Source organism: Monopterus albus, unplaced genomic scaffold, assembly GCF_001952655.1.
Source record: "Monopterus albus unplaced genomic scaffold, M_albus_1.0 scaffold143.1, whole genome shotgun sequence".
NCBI lineage: Eukaryota > Metazoa > Chordata > Actinopteri > Synbranchiformes > Synbranchidae > Monopterus > Monopterus albus.
Window position 1 is genome coordinate 138,228 of NW_018128023.1, and position 11,753 is coordinate 149,980.

The 11,753-nt window shown below is 39.9% G+C and overlaps 1 protein-coding gene across 3 annotated transcripts in view; it reads left to right on the forward strand.

Moving 5' to 3' along the window:
* vps50 (VPS50 subunit of EARP/GARPII complex) overlaps positions 1–11,753 on the forward strand; it is a 101,952-nt gene that overhangs the window by 20,549 nt on the left and 69,650 nt on the right. For all 3 annotated transcript variants that reach the window (XM_020614218.1, XM_020614219.1, XM_020614220.1), the window contains exons 6-9: positions 7,098–7,168; positions 7,925–8,042; positions 8,754–8,789; positions 9,215–9,297. In XM_020614218.1, the coding sequence (XP_020469874.1) occupies positions 7,098–7,168; positions 7,925–8,042; positions 8,754–8,789; positions 9,215–9,297 (308 nt within the window). The remainder of the gene's footprint in view (positions 1–7,097; positions 7,169–7,924; positions 8,043–8,753; positions 8,790–9,214; positions 9,298–11,753) is intronic.

Consider the following 11,753-nt stretch of genomic DNA (forward strand, 5'->3'; position numbering starts at 1 on the left):
TATATATATATATATATATGTTGTTTGGTTGGTTTATTTGATTTATTGATCAACCTTTGCTAGCCCCACCATATTAAGTTTGGTAGAGTATGTCAAATTTGTGTTGAGTCAGTGAAACTTTGATCCAGGTAAGGCACAGTAGATGACTGACAGCTTAAACAAATTTGTAATGTAGTGAATTTGCAGTGAAATTACCGCCATCTGAAGGTCAGTCTGTGAATAGTAAATGTAACCCAGTGCTAAGAGCAGATGGGGCCCTGTATGGCTGCTAGTTTCACAGTACGATTGGGAGCTAGTTTAGGTTGGAAGCGGGTTCACTGGGAAATCATTGGGAGGCGTTGAAAAGTGCTGAGAGCACCGGTACAATTACAACATTGTGTTTTGTGACAATGCGTGCAGCCAACCAGTTGAATTGTTATTCTCTCACATTAACCAATAAGGTTAATTGTCCCTCCTTGGACACCAAACATCCTGTTCGCGCTCTGGACATTGTATCAGATGCTTAAGAGCCGCATTTGGTTGCAACACACCGAGCTTAAGAACCGTGTGAAACGGAGGTATTGAGCTGAGGGAAAGCTGTGCGCCAACGGAGAATTGGGAACCCACACCTTTGCCTTGCATTGGTCAGGTTATTTTGGTTGGATTCAAATCGAAGCTGCTCTACAACAGCAAGAACAGACCTCTCTCCAGTACTGGATGGCGAGCCCTGCCCAAGGAATCGAACAAAGTGGTAACTAGTGACCGAACTGGTCACAAGACATTGAACTGAAAAGGACATTGAACAAAGACATTGAACTGAAAAGGACACTGAACAAAGACATTGAACTGAAAAAGACATTGAACTGACCTGGGACTTGAATAGACTTTATATACACTGCAAAAGGGACTGAACTGGACCTCTTTATTTTATTTGTATGCGCGCTCACCCTTGGTTAATGTTATTTTCCTAAATGCATGTAACTTTACGCCCATTTACAACATCCGCAGTAATTTCAACTGTTTTACTACCAGTTGTGTTGATTGTCTCACTGTGGTTGTTCACCTCTCGGCGCCCTACGAGTCTAGAATCTTCTGATCTGGTCCACGCCCTTTCCTTTGTACGGGTCTTCCTGGCATAGCTAATTCACAGTGCTTAGTCACTGGGTATAGGGGGATAATAGATAATATGTGCACACCAACAGAGGGCTACATAAACATGATTATTTCTCTGATGCACCGTGTGTTTCTGCAGAGTCAGAGTGATAGCAGGGCTTATTAGTAGACATTACCAGGGATTTCAGGGTCATTTCAATTGACCCATCTCAGCCCATATTCACTCAGTCTAAAAATTCACTGTGGAGTTCAGAGGGCACTTCAGTTTTTGCATACACTGCATTAATGTTGCAATGACAAGAAAGACAGAGGGTGAATCTGAATTCCCTTATCTTAACCTTCCTTGATCCTTGCTCGAGTTGGAAGTTGTTCTGGTTTGCCATGATGAACGGTGTCCTAAAGCACTTATTCTTGGTCTGAGGGGTGAGGACTAAGGATTACGGAGGCTGCCTGGAGGAGCTATAACTGAGGATATATCAGTGCATCCTTCATAGATGTCTGTTACAGGTTGACATGGGGAAATTAGCTTGTGATTACACACTTCACATAAGGCTGAGAGGAAAGGGCGTCTCATGTCAGTTAAAACTGGTTTCCTTGGTTCCTCTCTCCTTGCTGTTTCTCCTTGCATCATATGTGGGTGGGACTAAGATGCAAGGAAAAGACAAGTGAGGGAAACGTGGATGCAATTAGTAGAAATGGGATTCGCCTAGAATTTTGATACATCAAAATAAGCCCAGCAAGTTAAATGGTCTCACACTTGTATAGTGCTTTTCTATGCACTGCAGCACATTCAAAGTGCTTTCACACTATTTGGCCATTCACACACCGATGTCATTACAAGGAGCAACTGGGGGTTCATTGTCTTGCTCAAGGACACTTCAACACATGGATTGGACAAGGCGGGAACCGAACCGCTAAACTTCCGGTTAGGAGATGACCCGCTCTATCTCCTGAGCCACAGTAGTCTTCTAACCCTCCTTAGAGTTTTTTTTTTCTCAAACATGTACAGAGACAGAGATACTACTGCAGAGGCACAGAGCCACAGGGCACAATGCCATTTGTCCCCAGTGCTTGCATGCTATGTATAACAGTGGACACATAAATTGTCTAGATGTATACACTCATGCATCAACCCTTGAAATGATTGTCTGATGCGATTTATAGTGATGCAGTGACTAACCTCTGTGTCTAATCACTGTTGCTGCCCTCTAGTGACACATGGCCTCCACTAGTAGTGAATATTTTTCTGGTGCCCACATTTTTCATCCTTGTCATTGTCATTTGAGTCTATAAATTGACAGATTAGGTTGACAGTAACATTACTTTCCATCAGTTCATAGTGTTCTCCGCTTAAACTGCTCGTTCAATAAAACAGGTAGTGGGGCAATTTAAAATAACTGGTTTGTCTTATCTCCCCAGTTAAAAAGAGTCAGTTTATAACTGAGCGGCCAAACTGCATGGCCCTTAGACTTGCTTTGTGGGAGTTGAAGGTGTAATGAATTTGCACCAGGTGGTCCCAACCAGATCACGCAACACCTTTGGGAAAAAAATGGACTTGGACTGTTGTTCTATTATTTTTAACTGGAATTGCACTTACTGCTGGTGCCTTTGTTTGTGTTCCCTTCTTGTCTCCTCTGAAAGAGAGTGGTATTTTGTCCAAAATTGATTTTCATACTTTCCAATTACATGGGGGATGTAAGGCTGTTTCAGTGGAAACTAGAGACTTAGAAATTGACAGGAAATGGATGTAGCATGGTGGATAATATGTGTGAAGATACATGTTCCAGTAAACCTTTAGGTAAATATGGAGACTTAAATCTACAAAAAAGTGAGTATTGCAGGTACAAAATGGGAGCATTATTAGAATGTGAAGGCTGGATGGGGAACAGGGAGCCATTGTATTATCAATGTGCTTGTCGCAGGAAAGACCTTATGAATAAATGAATAAAAAAGCCTGGAACCAGAATCCCCTTTGCGACTAGAAACCTCCTCCTCGTTGACCTTCACTTCCCACAGCAGAGCTGTGTTTGTGGACACAGTGTGAATCATGTTGTGCAGTTTAATAGGCTCACCTTTCCTGCATGCGTGCAGTACATACTGCAATTACACAGTAGTGCTACTGTATTCAGTCTCTCTTTTACTTTGTATAGTGTTTTTTTCTAAGTTTGTCCCGTTCATGCAGAACAACCTCATTAATCCACTAAAAACCTATTGCCAGAGTCCACAGACTGTATCTCCCCTTACACAAGCCAATTTGATTGCACCCAGTGTTTCCAAAAATATATTTCAGGCATGGTGGCAAAAGGATGATAGAGGTTTGCCCACACACACTAAAAGTTTTGGTTATTTATTTTTCACGCAATACAAGACTTTTCGTTGGTAATTTCCATGTAAAGGTCACATACAACAAGGAGAGTATTAATAAGATTTATTTATTGCACACACAAATAACTGTCAAAGTTATGTTACTTCACAGTCAAAGAAGTTGGAATAAACAATCTTTAAGAAAAATAAAAAAATAAAATCCAAATAATGAAATATATCAAATAATAACAGTTTAATAAACTCTCAAGTTGGTGCAAACTGCAGTTTGAAACAAACTGCTCATTTTTTCATCATGACATCATGAGCGCAGGATGCATTACTCATTGCTGCACTTGTTTCTTGGCGTTGAAAAATTTCCCCACTGTATGAAAATTCTCCCACAGCCTTGGGTCCTTGCCAGATGTTCTCTTTGCTTCTATCTGCTGGTTCACCTGCAGCCTGCGTTTGTCTCATAGCCTGTATACCTGCGTTACCGATGCTTGTGCTGACAACGTAACCCTCGATAATGCCCCCTTCTGCCGTCTCACCTCACTCCCTTCTATCATTTCTCTACCTCTCCTCTCTTCTTAATCTTCATTTGTCTCCGGAGTTTTGGAGAAAAACTGAGCATCCCCTGGTTTCCTCTTCTTAGCAGTAGCACTTACAGCAGTCAAGTCAAGTCAAGAATCTTTATTGTCATTATACATAGCACAACGAAATTTTTTCCGGCAGCTCTTGACTTAAAAGACAGACATATTATTTACATAACACACAATTGTATAAGTCTATAAATCTATCCCAATCCCAAAGAATATTGTCCCTCCTGAATAAAGGTATCTATCTATCTACTACTCATACACCAGAAAACTGACCCAACCCTAACTACCTGAGCAACACAATAAATATGAGATAAATTTAAGTAAGCTTCTTGACATAAGAAAACATGCTAGGCAAAGTGCCAGTGGCTATTGCTCCTACAAAGAGTAAAACCACATTCCCTGTCCCTAGGGGGGAGGGTGTGTGTGTGTGTGACTAGGGGTTAGGGGGGTGATTGATTTCACAACTCTGGGGAAGAAGCTGTGTCTGTTTGTTTAGTCTTTATATTCCTGTACTTTTCCTGGAGGGAAGAGGCACAAACAGACTGTTGCCTGGGTGGGTGGGGTCTGCAGCAATCTATCCAGCCCTCCTCTGGATCCGGTCAGTGTATAGTGAAAAGAGGACTCCCTACAATGCCCTGAGCTGTTCTCACCACCCAGGTCAAGTCCTTTCTGGCCTGTGCACTGCAGCTCCCGTACCACACTGTCACACTGAGACAGAGGATGCTCTGTAGAAGTCTGTGAGCAGCTGAGAGGAGAGACCAGCACATTTCAGCTTCCTGAGGAAGAAAGGCAGCAGCAGCCATATAATTTAGGTTTTACTAATGTTAGTTGACTTATAAGAAATAATTTCACATTTACACAAACTTCATCACAACCCAGATTTGCTCTGTGATGATTACTGATCAGTTATGTTAAACTATTGACGCTGCTAACACATCATAATATTGGTGTAACATATTGAATGTGCAGACAAAAGGCAAACACAGTGACATTGCGGTTCCATGAGAAAATATGAAATATCACAAACTTGAAGAATCAGTAAAGGTAACGTCTTAATTCCATAAACCTCTGTGTACATATGGAATCCATTAAAAACAGTATTCTCAGGTCACTGGTCTATAATTAGCTAGGACACCTGGGTCAAGAGTAGGCTTTTTGAGTAGAGGTTTAATTACTGCAAGTTTAAAAGCCTGTGGAACATAACCTGTTAATAGAGAGAGGTTAATCAGATCTAGTATGGATGTGTTGATTAGGGGAAAGATGTCTTTGAGCAGCCTGGTCGGGATGGGGCCCAGGAGACATGTTGATGATTTAGATGAAGCAATTGTTGAGGTCAACTCAGAGAGATCTATGGGAGAGAGGTAGTCCAAGTATAAATGAGGTCTTACAGATGTTTCTAAAGCCATTGTAGTAGATGGCACATCCGCGAGAGCTGTGGGAGAGGTCCGACCAATTTTTCTCTCTAATAGTTGTGATTTTATTTGCTGTGGTATAACAACACATTTCATCCTCAGGCTACATTCTGAGCATTCAATTTGTTGAGCATGTCTGTGTGAAATCCATTTGAGCCCACAAGTGTGTATTTTCAAGTACCTTTTGTTTTTTTCTGTGTGCATTTGTGCATAAAACTAAATACATGTATAGTGTTACCTGTGTGGATAATGGTTGTTATAAGACGACAGAGCATGCAAGCCAGATTGTGTGTGTTCCTCTCATGAAGTGAAAACTGAATTTGTATTAAAGAGAATGGATCCTTCTTTGACCAGGCTTGGTTTTAAGTTCACCTCTTGACACTGCTGATCATTGTTGACTGTTGAAGAGATGTAAAAACCAACATGTTCTGATTCATTTATTTTACAACTTTGATTTTTATACCCCTTCCATGTTATTGAAGTCATGACCAGACATTCTAGATGTTATCAGTGTTAGAACTAAAGATGTGGCTGCAGTACTGTAAGTGAATCAGTCTGCTGGATTCAGCCTCTAAATTATTCCTCAGCCGGTCCTGGTGAGGCAGCCCAGTCCCAGCCAGTTCCCACTGCTTAGAACACAGGGGAAGCTTCTGCGGCCACATTTTAATATATGGTTTGTCTGAGTATCCAAAGACCACTCTGGTACCCTCATGTATTAATAAACTGTTCTGACCAGTGCACATGAACTTATTCAAGAAATGTTGTAGGTTTCATATATGTGGTGACTTTACAAACCGCTGCACATAGATTTTTGTGATGTTCCTAATAGTGGTTTTAGTAGTACAGAAAAAATGATTGCCCTTTTTACAAGTAGTTTTTAGCTTGGACACGAACATAACTTTAACGGTGTTCATGAAACTCTCTGAATTACTGTCATGGCATGTGGTCTAATAGTCCTAGTTCTGTCTGTCCTGAGCAAAATAGCATGAGCTGCATGATGTCTCCTTAGAGAAACCCTAGCTGTTGAATCAACCATTGTAAGCTGAGGACTTGTCACGGTTTTTGTCAGTGCTCAACACCATGAGGGCGGATTGGTTTGAATGTGACCATTGATCCTTTAACCACAGCTGAAGTGTAATTTTGATGATGATGTTGGGTTTTTTTTTTAACCATTGAAAACAAATTTCCCTAGACTATATTCTGTTGTTAAAAGGTTGTCTTATGTCTTTATGTCTGACAGTGTTATGAGGACATTTTAGCGAACCCTGGGCTCTTTCTGTGGAAGGGTGATACAACAAAATTAAGCTCAAACACCAAGCATCTCTCATCTCAGGCATGACAGCAGATAAAGAAACTAAAATCACAAAGAGAAATATGCAGTTCGGCCCTCAGCCATGCTGTGACTGAGGGTGTGTTTGTTCTCCATAGAGGCCGCTGAAGTGGCATCATACTGAACACTCAGAGCAGTGCCATTAGTCGTCTAAAAGTTCAAAAAGTTGTTGCCTGTGGGAGAAGAGGTCTGCTTCATAAATGGCATCATTAGAGACGTACTGCACTGATAGCACTGTAAATGAACCAGTTTAACAATATGTTCATGTGCTATAGATGATATGAGAATAGAAAATAGTTTTGGGAATGTTTCTGAGCACAAAATCAATATTAATAAATCTAACTGGTTCCTTGTTCACAGGAACTGGAGAGAGTGACAGCCTTACAGACCAATCTACAGCTGGCAGCAGTCATTTGCACTAATGCAAGGAGGTAATGGCATTCTGTTACATACTATATATTCACTAAATGAAATCAAATCACATCTGGGTACTACTGTAAGTGTTTTTCACATACAGTAACCATGATAATGTTTTCTTCCCATAATATCTTCTCTGTCTATTAATGTGGTCACAAATAAGCAATTATTCTTTCTTGTGTGCCCTTAAAATAAAGTAGGTTTTAAAAACATGATGCTATCTCTTCTACTATACTGTATGCTACTTGTTCTTTAGGCTTGTTATGATGTTATTGTGGGTGATAAGAGATTTTGCATTATTGTTCCTAAATGTTTGGTTGGTATTAGTATATAATATTTTGCAATTGTGTTATTGATCCAGAGTGCTCAGGTACACACACACATACACAAAAAGGGAGATTATTATATAAAAAAGACATGTTGCACCATTTTCTACCTTTAATGTGAATTTTCAACCTGTAAAATTGAAATGAAAAATAAACTGTAAAACATTAATAACCTTGTTGCATACGTGTGCACATTGCAGAACTAAAAGTACCTTTTTACATCACAAAAATCTGCCAGTTTAACTGAGCTGTTGAGACCTTTTGTATTCACTGTAGCATATATAGTAGTTACATCAAACATATCCCTTAACACTGAGTTCTATCCCTTTGTCATGGTGTACAACTCACTACAGTGTTTTGGGCTTTTAAATGCCAGCTAAACATACTAACAATGACATTTTATTGATGCTAACCTATCCCTGCACTGTGACTTCTTATGTGAAGGCAACTGAGTGTTGCGAAGGAGGGATTCACAGAGGCCAGTCTGGGTCTGTTGGCCAATCAGAGAAGACGACACCTGCTCACAGGCCTGCTGAAGTCTCTGAGGACCATCAAGACACTGGTAAAGATTACACACAGTTCACATAGACTTAACATACTGCTTATGTTGTTCCAAACTGCATGTAGGGTAACTATAGTGTGAGGGGAGACCAGCAATTTGCCACACCAGCATTTACTCTGGTGCCCTATTTAATTGTATGAAAACCAAATCCATTTGTCAGGGCTGAAACTCAGACAGCAGTCTAAAATCTATCCTTTGAATTAATTGGGTTAAACTAGGCTAGCTATGGTAATTAACATACCAGTTTTTACTAACATTTCATAGTTTATTTTATTATGATTAATGTATATGTCTGACCTGCAACATGTACACTGGGTCGAGTGTTTTTAATGTCCTTGTCAGGTTTTTTGTTTGGGTGGTTGGAGGTGTCTGAAATACATGCGGAATTCTAACATTACAAATACACCATGTGGCATGTCAGTGCTGTGAGATGAATCAATGTACTCTGCAATAATCACTTCAACTGTTTCTCCACATGATTTAAAATTAAGATTAAAGTTAATCAAACATACTCTTTTTATCAGTTTCTTATTTGCTTTGATAATTTGTTCTAACTGTGATCATTAAAACATTTTACCGTCATGGTCAAAGCAGGAAAGCCTGGAATTGGTGTTGGAACACTTAGTATCACTTATTATCACTTAGTACTATAGTCTGTTTGTGCTTTTATGCTTGATTCATTCCTTCCTCTTCTCATTCTTCTCCTCACAGCAAAGAACAGATGTAAGACTCAGCGAGATGCTTGAGGTATTGTAATCCTCTCCACCCATGCACACACAAACACAGATATGCTTATAATTGACTTGAAAGGTCAAACATCAGTAGGGATTACGCATTGAACGACAAACCCAAACAAACACTAGAAGCTCTGACAAATGCCCATCTATCGTGAAGGTCAGCTGTAGCACCTGGAATGGATTTGACTACCACTGAGTGTAATCCTTGGTTATCTGGGGAGAATCTGCTGTAACAACTACTTTTGATAAGATTATTGAATGAAACCAGATCAGAAAAAAACATGTACTGCTACTACTGTAGTTTCTGTACTGAGGTTTCTTTTGATATGGTACAGTATGTCTAAAATAGATGGTATTCTACTGTAAACTTTAGAGAAAGTTCTTTGTTTTTATTGAAAGATAACTGAAATCACCTAACTTCTCTGTTCCTTTAAGGAGGAAGACTATCCAGGCGCAATCCAGCTCTGTCTGGAATGTCAGAAGGCTGCCAGCACCTTCAAACACTACAGCTGCATCAGGTAGAGTGTGAGGAGATATTCAGTGATATTTGGTTTTGTCCAAATGGAAAAAAAAAGTCATGGATTTTATTTGCTATGGCTTATTGGAAGATTTTCTGATTTTCATCGATTAAAATATGACATAAATATGATCACTGTTAGTAGTGTTAATCTGAAATGACCTAACAGTTTGAGGCTGTCATGTTTAGATATCAACCATCAACTGTTCTTTTTCCTTGTTAATTCAAACCTTGTTCTTGACAAAAAGTGCCAACAAACATCTGCATCAGGAAAATTTGTATTAAATCAATTCAGACATTGTCAACACCTCCTGAGGTAGCTTTATAATACAGGCTGACCACTGCCTTCACATTCACTACATTTATTGTTAAACACATGCAGGAAGTGTTGGGTTTGTGTCAACAGTCACGCCAACACCACGCGGTGCAGACGTCAGTGAGCTTTTTGCTCTGATAATGCCATTTGTGTGACTGCTGTGAAACTTGTGGTCAATATTATGCACAGGGGATTGTTGTGGTGAGGTAAAATTCTCCCATTGTTCCCTTCCACTGGCAGCTGCTGTTTATTTGTGTGGATGTCAGTTTTGTTTTCACAGTGTCATTAATTTACCATTGATGCTGTTGCCTGCCCATGGTGATGCTCAGATGAGCGTGGTGGGATGAGGAGTAGACCTATACCTCATCTGCTTCTAGTGATAACACCCACCACAGTCAGCCTGTCGATGTAGGAATGGGACTGTGATCATCACAAAATAAGAGCTCTCACTTTTATAACTATCAGTGTCACTTTATTTACATGTGGTCCAGATGCCGGATATAAATCTGTTAGCCCTTCTCACTTGTTGTTAATACCACTTCCTGAATGTACTGTACTGTAGGTGTTTTTAACATTAGTGCATCAATCACTTATCTGTCAGGCTTTGTAGTAGCATCCACATCGCACTAATGATGCTTGCTGGACCCAGACTGCAGCACCATCCTCTCTAAGCAGTTAGTTGTCAGTCTGCTGCGCTTTGATTGAATCTACAGTACACCTTTGCATGCCCTGCTGAATGGCCCAGCAGGGAGGCTTTGTTTCATGCCTGCCCCTTCTTTGTCCCTGTCCCCAACCTTTTAAAAGTCAATATTGCTTTCTCCAGGAAGGCACTTAGTCAGCCTCATGTTCTATCTATATCCATGTTCATCATGTGGCGCACTGGGGCAGCTTTAGACCCCCACATGTCAGCACAGTGTTCATAAACTCTGAACTCTGTTCTGGCCTTTGAATAGCAAAGGTTTAATTGAGCCTAGAGTGAGTCCCACAAAAGGAAGAGGGAAAAAAGAACTATGTCAGTACGTTTCCACCGTTCACCTCCACAACACAGTCATAGATGATTATACAGTATAAATGAGAAGATGAACAATAGTTATATGATAACACGTGAGACCTTGTTTTTTGTGATTATGGATATGATGATGCTGAGAGATGTAGCTTGTCACTTGTAAAGTACAGATTTAAATATCCGCCCTCATCACAATACGATCTTACTCTGATTCTCTTTACCAGCGATCCAGTTTGCTGATACTTAAAAATATGCCACAATGTGAATATGATTAATTTCAATTCAGGGGCCTGCAGTCAATATCAGGTGATATCATCTGCCTATTTCATACAATTTATATTTTTGTTATCTAAAATGTAACAGACATGTAATTTAAATAATTTATTGAGCTCCACTGTTCACTTTCAAGTGTTCTTTTAAATACAACTGATGACCTTCTAATTCAACAAATCTTTTTGAGATAGGAAGCATTTACCTTGGCACGCACAAAAAAAACATCCCTACATTGCAGTGGGAGTTTTATTTAAAACTTATTGTTGTGTGTCTTTTTTTAAATGCAGAATACCTCCATACCCTCGACTTGTTTCTCATGGTAGAGTTTACTTTATCTGTGTATTTTTCTTGGCTGCTACAGGTCAAGGGCAATTCTCATAGAAAGTGTTTTGTTGCCCCTGTCAGAAAAAACTTTAATCTATCACAAATGTCAGGCCACAGTCATATACAGTGCCTTGCGAAAGTATTCGGCCCCCTTGAACTTTGCGACCTTTTGCCACATTTCAGGCTTCAAACATAAAGATATAAAACTGTAATTTTTTGTGAAGAATCAACAACAAGTGGGACACAATCATGAAGTGGAATGAAATTTATTGGATATTTCAAACTTTTTTAACAAATAAAAAACTGAAAAATTGGGCGTGCAAAATTATTCAGCCCCCTTAAGTTAATACTTTGTAGCGCCACCTTTTGCTGCGATTACAGCTGTAAGTCACTTGGGGTATGTCTCTATCAGTTTTGCACATCGAGAGACTGAAATTTTTGCCCATGCCTCCTTGCAAAACAGCTCGAGCTCAGTGAGGTTGGATGGAGAGCGTTTGTGAACAGCAGTTTTCAGTTCTTTCCACAAATTCTCGATTGG